The sequence below is a fragment of the Polypterus senegalus genome, chromosome 1, assembly GCF_016835505.1.
Source record: "Polypterus senegalus isolate Bchr_013 chromosome 1, ASM1683550v1, whole genome shotgun sequence".
In the NCBI taxonomy this organism is placed as follows: Eukaryota; Metazoa; Chordata; class Cladistia; order Polypteriformes; family Polypteridae; genus Polypterus; species Polypterus senegalus.
Window position 1 is genome coordinate 276097483 of NC_053154.1, and position 12949 is coordinate 276110431.

At 37.3% G+C, this 12949-nt stretch overlaps 1 protein-coding gene across 2 annotated transcripts in view; it reads right to left on the reverse strand.

Annotated features, from left to right (window-relative positions):
• The window catches only part of morn4 (MORN repeat containing 4), a 121453-nt gene that overhangs the window by 90688 nt on the left and 17816 nt on the right, over positions 1-12949 (reverse strand). For both annotated transcript variants that reach the window (XM_039774951.1, XM_039774943.1), the window contains exon 2: positions 1017-1095. In XM_039774951.1, coding sequence (XP_039630885.1) covers positions 1017-1083 — 67 coding nt within the window. In that variant the 5' untranslated portion in view covers positions 1084-1095. The remainder of the gene's footprint in view (positions 1-1016; positions 1096-12949) is intronic.

Sequence of the window (12949 nt, forward strand, 5' to 3'; positions counted from 1 at the left end):
TTCTTTGTCCACACTTCTTCCCAGCAAGCCACTAACCCTTTCCCTTCGAAATCTAAACTCATGTGCTCCAGACAGGAATAGCCATTTGCACTGCATCCTGGATTTAATTTTGAGACAAGGATCAATAATATCCACAGTCACAAACTTAGATTCAATTTAGTTTTTAGGAGAAGATCTTTACAACAAGCTGCTAAATGGACTAAAATAAATTAACTCTACACACCAATGACAAAAAATATTTTTATGTTTTCAATAATACAATTTCATCAACACTTTGTGGGGTAAAAAAATGAACACCAGTAAATCTTTGAGTTTATCAGGAAAATTGTTGCTGCATAATAAGGAAAACTACAGTGTAAAATGTTGGTGATTGGTGAAAGAAGACAACAAGAATAAAGTTAAAGTGCAGATAAGCCCTTGTGTGTAGAACAGGGCATGTAGGGTACACAGAAACCAAATGATTCTTGGTGTTTAACATCAAGGAAATCTAGAAGAAATGAATATCTAGAACTAACTAATGTGGAAAAAGGTACAGGGGAGCTTGTTTGAGCAAAAAAGGATCACTGATTTTGATCTTCACTCTGTGACTTCATTTCTGATCAGTTACCCGGAATAAAATTTTGGGACTTTCTAGATAAAGGTATTTTGATTAGGAAATGTTCACTGGAATTGTTCTTGCTCTACCCAATATGAAGAATTTGGGTTGATATAACTGAACTAATGATTTTAGTTTTTGGACTATTTACTATTACTTCCGCTAAGGAATGTCTGCTAATAACCCCTGTCACTCAAACTAAAATAATATCTAGCAGGATTTTTTTTTCATACTTTTAACCAATTATATCATTAGGAGAATGCAAAATGGTGCTTTCTAAGAGCTGAATTTGTGTATCTAAAGTTTTCAGCAGTTAACCCAAAACTACAGATGCAACTGTCAACTTCAGGCCATATTCTAGTAGGAGTGATCCATCCTGGCATAAGAACTACTGTCTTTTTAAACATTTAAAATGTCTTGCCTTCTTTCCACTCCCCATCATATTCCTCTCCGCTTGAATAAGTGAACGAGCCTCTTGTCAATGTCATGTTTTCAGCTGCCTGAAAGACAAATCATTGAAAATATTTGTAAGTAACTTATTGTATTTCATTATAAAGGTGACAATCCTGCAAAATAAAATATCCTGGAATGCAGAGAATCTACATAACATTTTTTTCTCACAAATGTATGCTGGAAGTGCATACATTTTAAAATAACCACTATAGCAGAATCTGAAATAACTCTGCATTTACTTTTCACCAAACAATAACCATTGTTTAATCTGCATTTTGGGTGCATAGCTTCTATTGTTAACATAACTTGCAATATGCGATTAACCCTGTAGTGACCTGGCATCCCATCCTGGTTTCTCCTTTGCATTCATTGGAGGTTCAAGCCCTTAAAACTGAAAATGGATAGATTTCTTTGACTAAGTAGCTCACCTAAAATCCACATTATTGAAAAAGACAAACCTGCAGTCGATGTCTTGTCACTTAGGAACATTTTATTTAAATCTCTGCTCAACGGTCACTGTGGAATAATATTTACTCAAATTATTTAACAAAACAAACTGCAAGCTACAAAAATATATAAAAGATACTCTATGCTTTTGGTTACTGAAAACATACAAATTGTGCAACAAAATATATTTTGAATCGACAGCAAATAATCGGTGAGTTGACTGAAATGACAAATTTAATGCTAAACCGCCCATACTACCGTTTTTATATGAATTGCAAAAATAGTCTCGAGACGCTGAGGTGTTGTACTACATGTTTTTATATAGAACAACAAAATCACATTGCAGAAGTTTCAGATTTGCCACAGAAATTTCAAGAAAGACATTTTAAAAAATCATTAATTAAATGTACATGACTGACACAAGCCCCGCCATCTTACCTCAGCTGGTGATAAATGGTACCTGTTAAATGGCCAATAGTATAAAAAAACGTTAATGCCATAAGTGCAGAACAGAAAGGAGGCAATGAGTAGACTTTAGGAGCTTAATTGAAATTACAGTAACAAGTGAAAATCAGTGTAAACCATCCAAATTATTCAGGATATTTTATTATTTTCATTAAACTGTAAAATGTGTCAAAGATCAATGTTCTTTGGATGTACAACACTGTAACATACGTTTACATTTTTTTAATTAAAAAAATATAAGTGAAACAACACTGCTTTTTTTACTAAAATTACACGGAAGATACTTGAAAATACTCTGCTTTATAGAAACTGCTGTAAAAAATACGCCCTTAGTGGTCACTAAAAACAAGAATGTTGTCTTTTATAGTTGTTTCTCAGGCCTTATACAGCTGAGAAGTCAAACTCTCATGCCACAGATTCTGGGTAACCAGGTGCAGGAGGTTTTGTTCAGGAGCAACTCCCACAGATCTGGATTCTGTTCTCAGTCTGTCTTTCTGTTGACCTCTTTTGTCTGCCTTAGAAGAGCGATGATTGATCCCAGGAAAACTGCCATTTCACAAATTATGCGGTACCACAGTGTAAGGGTTACCGAGCACCACCCAAAAGGAGAAAGAAAAAAAAAAAATAACCCAACCCAAAATCACACCAGAAAAAAAAAATTCAAAATTAACACAAAATTTTAAAAAATGACACAAAAAGCAAAAACACATAGAAACACTGTATATACTGTACACTATATATATATATATATATATATATGCCACAGTGAATATATAATAAAATATATTTTGCATGAAGATTTCTGGGGTTTATCCCCAAAAAACTACTTCAGAAAGAAAGAAACTAAACACTAGGAAAGAGAAGACACACTGAATTCTATTTAAATTAACAGAGCCAAAGAAAAGCTAGGTCAAAAAACAAGACGACTATTTGGCCCGCCAAACACAAAAGCTCTAATCCATCAATAACAAAATGAAGTCTAAATACATACAGAGAGCAAAACCTCATAGAAGCTTGACACTTGAAAAAGGCACAGAAGACAATGTCACAGTAAAGAACTGAGGGTGCACTCCTCTCTTTTATTTGCTCTCAGTTGACTACACTAGATTAGCAGTAGCCCTGAAAAGAAGTCAGAATTGGAGGCCCAGCCTTTTTGACTCTAATTTTATTTGGAAAGGGGAAGCAATTAACAACTAAAATGGATAATTTATTGTATGTATAGTTTGTGGATTTAGCTGACTCAAATTCTATGGATTTGGTTTAATTTTTACAGACTTTATGGACTTTACCTTGACTGGGAACAACTGAATCTGTGGATCACGGGATGAGACCTATGAATATTTCTTCGTACCGCGGCAATCTAGGAGCCTGGGATGTTTTTCTCCTTGATTATAATTGCTATGCTGATCTGTTCTCGGTTCATTTTATTGTGCTTTATGACTGAGAACTGATCTGATGTTCACACCCACCTAGCTTGTGGCTCTGGGGTGAGCACGCCTATAATACCTAGCGTTATTGTTTATGGCTGTATGTTAACCCCCATATCCTGCTACCTCCTCCTGCTATCCTTTCTGCTGCTTTGCTATCGCCGCTCATCTTCTCCACCTCACCCGCCCCTCTCACCGGCTCCGCTGTGCTGCTTCTCCACTGCTATCAGATAAGTATTGCTCATTATCATTTTTGATCATGCTAAAACACTCTTATGACAAACTCCTTCATATTAAACAGTTTGCCCAGAGCAAATGGTTTGACTGGAATATCCTAAAAGACACCGGTATTTTGCAGCACCCGAAATATGTACATCGTGGGTCAGGTAGCCACCATCGCCGGGCTGCGAATTAAACAATTACAGGCAGCATTTGCGCAGGAATACGCCATCCTACTCATGGCCCTGGAAATAGAAGTGTCAGTGTGCCAAATTTACAGTATGTGAAATACACTCCGGCCACTGCTCTGTGCAAAAAGAAGCCTCAATAACTAATATTGCAATGTTCAATTTGAGATCTCTTAATGGCAAAGCATTGGTGTGGTCAGAATGTATCATTGACACCAAACTTGATATGCTGTGCTTAACGGAGACTTGGAAAATACCGAATGAATTTACGTCTCCTCACAGAGGCCCGTAGCTCAAGACAAAGCAGAGGACTTGCAGTAATTGTCAAAAAGTCAAGTTAAATATCAAAAGAATCCCAATTGATTGTCCATTGTCTTTCGAGTGTCTGGCTCTTAAACTAATAACGGAATCATGTCCTGTCTTAATCATTGTTCTTTATCGTCCTCCAAAACACAATGCATCCTTCTTATCTGATCTGACTGAACTATTAATCCAGTTAAGTTCCTTTTCCCAGAGAGTCAGTCTTCTTGGTGATTTCAACTTCCATATTGACATCCCCACATCTAAACTGAGAAATTAATTCCTATCCTTACTGGACTGTTTTGACTTGACACAACATGTTGATTTTCCCACCCACTCTGGTGGTCAAATGCTGGACCTGATCTGCACATCTGGACTATCTGTTGCCAACACTTACAGCACTGACTTGGGACTCTCTGACCATAAAGCAGTATTTTTCACTGTCTCACTGCCTTTCCCTCCTCTTACCTGTAAACGACAAATTTCTTATAGAAACCTTAAAAATATCTGTCCCTCTATCCTTTCTGGATCCATTTCTGAGTTTTTACTGTCTGCACTTATTCCGTCAACACTAGATAGTAAACGTTCAGCTCCTTGGTAAAATTCAGAATTGCGATCTATGAAAGCAGCTGGCCGACGCCTTGAGAGAGTCTCACGTAAGTATGACCTCACTGTGCACATCCAGGCTTTCTTTGACCACCAAAGAGCTTACAGAGAAGCACTAACTGCTGCCAAGAACACCCACTATGGCAGAATAATAGAAAGTGGCCATGATAACCCAAGTGTTTTGTTTTCTGTAGTTAATAAACTTCTCCAACCTGCATCTGACCCAACTACCTCTTCTACTGAAGTCTGTAAGAAATTCCTCCACCTTTTCCGTAACAAAATTAAAGATCTAAATAATTCAACTAACATAAATACATCATCTGTTTATATCTTTCCCTGTTTTCCCACTGCATCCAGCTCCTTCTCTAAGTTCTCACCAGTCACATCTACTTTTGTTAATAGATAGATCCCAAGGGGAAATTCACACTTTTTTTTGATAGATAGCTGCTTAATGACCTGCTTTGTAAGATGAGGGCAACTACTTGTGTACTGGACCCCATCCCCAGCACAGTACTTAAACCCTGCCTTCATGCCATAATCCCGACTATTACAACAATAATAAACTCATCCCTAACACTGGCTCTGTGCCGCTCACTTTTAAAACCGCTTCTGTAACCACAATGTTAAAAATGTCTGGTCTTGATGCTGAAAATCTTAACAATTTCCGGCCTATTTCCCCATTTACCTTTTCTGTCAAAAGTTCTTGAGCGTGTTGTAGCTTCCCAACTCACCAACTACTTAACTTCTAATAACTTGATGGAACCTTTTCAGTCTGGTTTCAGGGCGCAGCACTGCTCTTCTTCGAGTAACGAATGATTTGCTTATGGCAGCAGAGACTGGACAAACCAGCATATTAATTCTGTTAGACCTCAGTGCAGCATTTGACACTGTCAGACATTATATTCTACTGTCCAAAATGGAGAACATGCTGGGTATCTCTGGCACTGCCCTCCAGTGGTTCTAGTCCTATCTGACTGATAGGCAAGAGTTTGTTAGTCTTGGCAGCAGCAGGTCCAGCTCAGCACGAGTCACACAAGGTGTTCCTCAGGGCTCTGTCCTCGGTCTTCTGATTTTCTGTATCTATATGCTTCCCCTTGGCCATATTATTTGTAGCTTTGGACTGGGTTATCATTTTTATGCAGACGATACTCAGCTCTATTTCAATGTTAAAAGTGGAACTTCATCAGAGCTTTCTCAGCTCACAACCTGCTTCAGTGAAATTAATACTTGGATGGAGCAGAACTCTTTAAAATTAAAAATTGCAACAAAACTGAACTCCTGCAAATTGGGACTAGAGTGCAACTTAATAAAATGAGCTCCTTCCCAGTCCATCTTGGCGGTCATCTCATCAGCCCTGCCTCTATTATAAAGAAGCTTGGTGTCATTTTTGATTCCTCCGTTTCTTATTCCACCACATAAATCACATTAAGAAACTTTCTTACTTCCACCTCCATAACATATCCCGTGTTCGCTCTTTCCTCTCCTTTTCTAATGCTGAGAAACTTGTCCATGCTTTTATCACATCCCGCATCGATTATTGTAATTCCCTACTGGCAGGTGCCCCTTCTAATCTTATATCACAGCTCCAGCTTATTAAAAACTCAGTTGCAAGACTTCTTACTCGAACCAGCACCAGCAAGTACATCACACCCATCCTGCTCCGCCTTCACTGGCTCCCTGTGTCTTACAGAATTGAATATAAAATCCTACTAATAACCTACAAAGCCTTAAATACCTTTCACCAAACTACATCAGTGACCTTCTCCATCACTATGTGCCTGTCCCCCCAGTAAGGTCCTCTGATTCTGGTAATCTTGTTGTGTCCCACACTAATCTACACTCCATGGGTGACAGGGCCTTCAGCTGTATAGCGCCCAGACTCTGGAATGACCTACTGAAATGAATTAGATCAACTGACTCCATGAATTCTTTTAAAAAACAACTCAAAACTCATCTGTTCAGGAAGGCTTTTAGCTCTACTTGACTTTATTACCCTTCTCTCAGTTTACCTCTCTGTCAAGATGCTCATGTAACCTGCATGTGTGTGCTAGACCATCAATTGTGTTGTCTGTTAGGCTTTTTCTCTGAATTTACCATCTTACTCTTCTTTATTTATTTATTTGGTTTAGTACAATGCTATGTACTGCACACCCTGCCATTCTTTCTTAAACTCTGTGAAGTGCCTTGAGCATGGGAAAGGCGCTGTATAAATGAAATGTATTATTATTTTATTATTATAATAAAACAAAACTGTGCACCACACAAAAAAGAAAGAATGTGTGCTCTAGCAAAACCATGACACATTAGGGGCCTTTGTCTAAATGGAAATGGTGTAGAGATCCTTCCAGTTGATAAGGAGTTTTCAGAGCCAATGCTAATTTCTACCATACATAGCAGTAGTAATTCAAACAAACATTCTACCTGATTATGAGCATGGATTTCTTCTTGAGCTCACAGTTCCTAAAGGTGTGATGGCTCAGCTTCCTGAAGTAGAAATAATGACTTACAAATGATATAAACACATGCCCACATTGAAGGGAGGACCTACCAAAAGGGATAACATCAAAAACAGAGAGATCAGGTATACTGTACTAGATGAAATTCTTCTTGTGGTGAGGATTAAAAAATAAAAATCTTACTGGGTGGTAAGCTAAATTAGTGGAAAACCTGCAAACACATTTAAACATTAAACACTTCCTATTTCAGAATGTGAAAATCTGTGCACGTAAAAGAAAACAGAAAATGCGATTTTATGCAGTGTGGCAGTAGGGGGCGCTAGTGCTCCCTTGAACCCTCAGGTACAATTCCAGACACCAGGTAAAAGTCCAAGACTCTTTATTGTTTTCTAACAATGTGCACAAAGCACCCTCCACACTATTCATTCAATCACTACAAACTACAATAAACCAAATATTCTCTCCTCCTCGCCCAGACACTTGTTCCTCTACTTCCCAGCTCAGCTCAGTGTCTGGACTGAGGCATCGTCCTTTTATAGCCCCTGACCCGGAGGTGTTCCTGTCCCAGCAGTCCACAGTTCCTTATTCCTTCCGGGTCAGGGCAATCAGTCTTTTACTTCAACCCGGGAGCACGTCGTTCCTTCCCGTCACATACTCCCGGGTCATAAGGCACAAAAGAGCCCATAAGCCCTCCCACAGCGACTCCTGGTGGCCCCCAAGGTATCCAGCAGGGCTGTGTAAAAACATTACATAGTCCATAAGGCCCTGCTGGAACTCGGGGCACAATCCTGCTGTCGGGAGAGCTCCTCCTGGCGGCCTGGGGGTGAGGGCCGGAGCACGAAGTATGTATAAATTACTATGTAAACTGTGAGTAATAAGTGAGCTTATTCTTTTATCAAAATTATCCAAAGTGATGTGTGGTGCACCCGAATTGGTAAATCTGCATAAGCAGGTTTGACATATATATACTATAGTTTATTTAAAATTGGCAATTTGAAACAGGAAGTGTGTTATTTGTAGTGTATTTAGCAGAGGCTTGAGTAAATGAATGTGAAAGAAGCTGCAAGCTCAAGCTGCAGAGGTGAACACCTGCTACTGAATCCATTCGCAAGGCCGATCATTAACAAACATTTCAATGAACAACATGTGCTCCTGTTGCATGATTACTCATTAATATATTTGTTACTTGCTAAATAAAAATGTTTCAGTGTTAAATTTATACACAAATACATTATAGTATCTAACAAAGCTGTCAATATTTTTTAATTATGGCGTGATATTAATTTTTGACCATACCACCTATTCCTAAACTGCAGCAGGGTAAGCAAGAGTTTCCTTTCTCTTTCATGTTGAAAGATTCATTGGGTGACCGAACAGTACCATAAAGGTGGATGAGAACATTAGTTCGAAATAAAATATATAAGCAAAAAAGGAAAATAAGACAGTAATCCAAAGGTCAGCAGTAGTCGTTACTGGCTACATTTATTTATTTTCGCTATATTACACTGGACATTATTTTGCTCAGCTGCTCAATGTGGAATTAATTCAATATTCACTTCTTAAGCAGACTTGCTAAGAATTTTTTAAACCTTATTAAAAACTTGATGCAAGACGTTTGAGTACAACTTTGTACATATCTTATTAGTGTTCTGATTAATCCCACTGCATAAAGTACAATTCAAGGAGGAGGTGCATCCTTCCATGCATCTAGCCACTTCCTAAACCTGGCTGGTCTATTACTGGTTCACTGGAGGGTTTAGGGGAGCCACAGCACATTTTCAAAGTATAGACTGTAAGGCAGAAAACATCCAATTTCATGGAAAAAAAAATCATCACATTCTTTCAGTTTACAGATTTTATGTACATTAATATTTGTGGATGCAACAATTGATTTCCATCAACTGTATTTTCCTTATAGAAACAACATATTGTATGTATTCTTTGATCAATTATTCATCAAATAGGACTTCTAGGAATACATTTCACTTTTTATGACTAGAAACATTGTTAAATGGAACTTGCCTAGCATCCCTAATCTTGCATCACTATCTGTTCCTGAAAATATTTTAGCTATCACAGTTGTTGAAAATGCTTCCAGACTTTATCAATTAAATTTACAGCGCACACCTCTTAGGCAACAATTGGAATAGGACCTTTCAGCTAATATCACAGACAAGGAGTGGAATTAAGTTATGCAAAATATAAACTCTTTTTTTTTAATCTATGCAAAGCATATTGTAATTCAGCATAATATTGTCTATCACACACGTCCTTCAAAATTAAAATTAACAAAATGCGGAAAAAATCCTAAATTGTGAAAGTTCTTCCTCCCTAGATCATATGTTTTGGGATGGTTCTACACTAAAATAGTTTTGCAGAGAAATTGTGTCCAGTACCGTTGGACTCACAATTACTACTAGTCCCCTAATAGCATACAGATAGGATAAGGGAAAAAAACCCTATTGTAATCTCCTTTATTAAGTGGCTTGTGTTTCAACTTATCTTGTTCTACTCAAAGAATACTAACCCATTCTCTTCAATTAATTCAATTTGAAGGCAATGTCTTATATTATCCAATAATGATCAAATTTCCTTAAGAGGTATGATGGAAAGCCTTCCCTGAATTAGGCAAGAGTTTGTGTTTGCTGTACTACGTAAAAAAGCCTGCCAGGTCTTTAACACAACTTGTGTTTCATTCTTCTTTTGATGTTTTAATACTAAAGAGGAACTTTCGTCTAAGGAGCTGTTTACTTACGTGGCCCTCTGAATTGTGTCAAGTACAGTAATCCCTCACTATATCGCTCATTCAGCATAAAGAGTAAAGAATTAACTTTTGTGCTCTTTTGTATTTATCTTTGTGCATAGTCAAGCCCTTCATTATGGCTCCAAAATGATCTGCTCCTGCTACTGCTACTGCTTTAGGGGCCGTGCCCAAGCGCCAACGGAAGATGTTAACGACTGCCGAAAAGGTAAATGTTTTGGATTTGTTGAAGGAAGGGAAAAGCTACACTGTGGCATCAATGAGGCTACGATTCTTTTTATTTAAAAAGTAGGAAAGGAATATAAGATCTATGGCCGCAGTGTCCTTTTAACCAGGGTGCAAAACGAGTTGAAAGTGGATGTAATAAAACAGTAGTCTGGATGGAATCTGCTTTAGGGATTTGCATTGAAGACTGCCAGAAGAAGAACGACGGCAGTGCTACACAATCGCCTGAAGTGGCTCCTTTAGAAGAGCTGTAACGCTCTCCTTTGTTGTGCAGTAAAATTAAACTCTTTATTATCGGGCAAGTCATCGTGTCATTGTTGGTGAGTAACCATAATTCATTTTCTACTTACAGTACTTAGTACATATACGTACGTTTAGTGTCACCATACACACATTTACTGTGTACAATTTTTCTTGCATTGTACGTATTTATTGCTGGTGCCCTGCCTATCATAATGGCTGTAACATATGTGATATTGGAGACACTCGATATCTTTAAAATAATATTTAGGTTTTACTGTATAGAAACAGTGTGTTTATATACATAATTTCAATGAATCTTACCTAATATCTAAGAGAATACAAAGGGTTTATGCTGTATAACTCTGCGGGGAATATTTATAAACAGTGTGGGAGAGTTTATAAGGGCTTAAAATATATAAAAATAACCATACAAACATATGGCTTCTACTTCGCGAATTTTCACCTATCGCAGGGGGGTCTGGAACGCAACCCCCGCGATCGAGGAGGGATTACTGTAATAATTATTTCAACGCATGTTAATGTTAAAATTTATTACGAAAGAAAAACTATATTATACTTTTTACAATGACATAACAGCTGAAACTTTGACTGTTTGTGCATAATGGTCTTAATAAAAACCAAGTGGCATGTCAGAAAAGCTGAGTGCTTTAAATCTTTCCAAATACTTAAGGCAAAAATGTTTTTGATAATAAACCTAAGCCTAGGCTGACTCCAAGACTAAGAGGTATGAGCTATGAGGAGAGATTGAAGTCTTAAGGGTTGAACCTTTTTAGTTTAAGCAAACAGAGACTTAAAGGGGGCATGTTTAAAAATTAAGAAATTAATTAGCAATGTTGATACCAGTTGTTGCTTTGAAATAATATCTGCAGCAAGAACATGGTAACACGGTTGGAAAATTTTTAAGTGAAGATTTTGCACAGATGTTAGAAAGTTTTTCTTCACATAAAAAACCCTAGACATATGGAGTGAATTACCAATTGGTGTGGTGGAGAGTAGAATTTTAGGAACCTTCAAATCTTGATTTGATGTTATTTGGATAATCAAAGTGATCAAAGCTCGTTGGACTGAATGGCCTGTTCTCGTTACAAGTTTTTAAAATGTTCTAATTGCAGTATATCCATGTTGTTTTCAGAAAAGTACACATATATTTGCAAATTTCAGCAGCGGCTATTTTGTAATTTAAAAGGAACCAAGTTTTGTTAAAAGGTAACATTAGAGACAATGAATCTATGTTTTGTTTCTGCTTGTTCGTAGTTGTATGTCATTCAATAGCACCTTTTGCTTAGGTGTGAATATCCATATCACATTGAAAAAAAATGTGCTGAATGCATGAAATTCATTTTTCCAACTTGAAATGAATGAAGTTTATTTGAACCACTCTAAACTGCTTTTTGTGTTGACATTTTCAAATGAAAGGGTGGAGTGACGTTATGGCTAGGTTAACTAGCAGCAAAACTGATTTCTCTGTTGAGTGGGAGAAAAACTGTTAGTGCCTGGTGCTGTTAAAATAATGAAATACAAACACTTTTTTATTTGAAAGTTGTGTGTCTAACATGCAAATAAATAATTTGGATGATGAAAAAAGTGGTTAAACAGGTGTCTGAATAGACATTGCATTAAACGGAGGACTGGGAACTGAAAAACCTGACGCTGGATATCTGGTCACCATACACCTGAGGCTGCCAAGATGGTCTCCAGTGTTCAAATAACACTGATAAATGTTACGCTGCTTGAACCAAAGATTGCTTAGGAATCCAACTTTTCATAAAATATATTAACTGTTATTTGAATAAAAATGTGTCCCCCTAATTTATTGCCAAGAGTCCTGTCTTCAATTTAAAAGCACAATCCGGTATGAATGGATTTCCCTGTTTGTAGACTACTTTAATTTTCCATAAGATATTTAACAGTATATTAGCAAAAAAAATACATGTGTTTTACACACTGTGGCCTTATAACTGGGTGATGTAACATGAGATTTGTTCATTGATGTTTTTGACATGGCTTGCTGTTATCCTGCATTGGACACCATAGGCTCCCATTCTATCAACATGAAAAAAAATAGATTAAAATTTTGTCTTTTGTCATCACTAGAAACCATATGGGGTAAGCAACATATACAAATATTTTTGGCTGTAGTATTACTTAAAAGTGGGTAGATTCAATAAAATAAGGCGCTGAACAGTCTTACAGACATGGAAAATTTTTCATGGTATTCCAACAGCGTATTCAAGAAGTGCTGTATGCCTCCTGAAAAGTGATTAAATGAGAAGCAATTGTCCCATGCAAACCTGTATGCCTTTGAAATACCACTGAGTAAAACAAAGCAAGTGTGAAAAGAGAGAAAAGTTTTGCTTATTCTACAGATATTCTAAAATGGCCTGAACCCAATTTTTCTAGCTAGCCTTTTTCTTTAATTAGTATGATACAGGTCTCCAAATTACGTAATCAGTCTTTCAGCCTATTTAAATGGAGAAAAGTACTCACTCTGCTGTGTCCCACACTGAACATGGACCAGAAAAAGCCAGGAAAAAGATTGACGA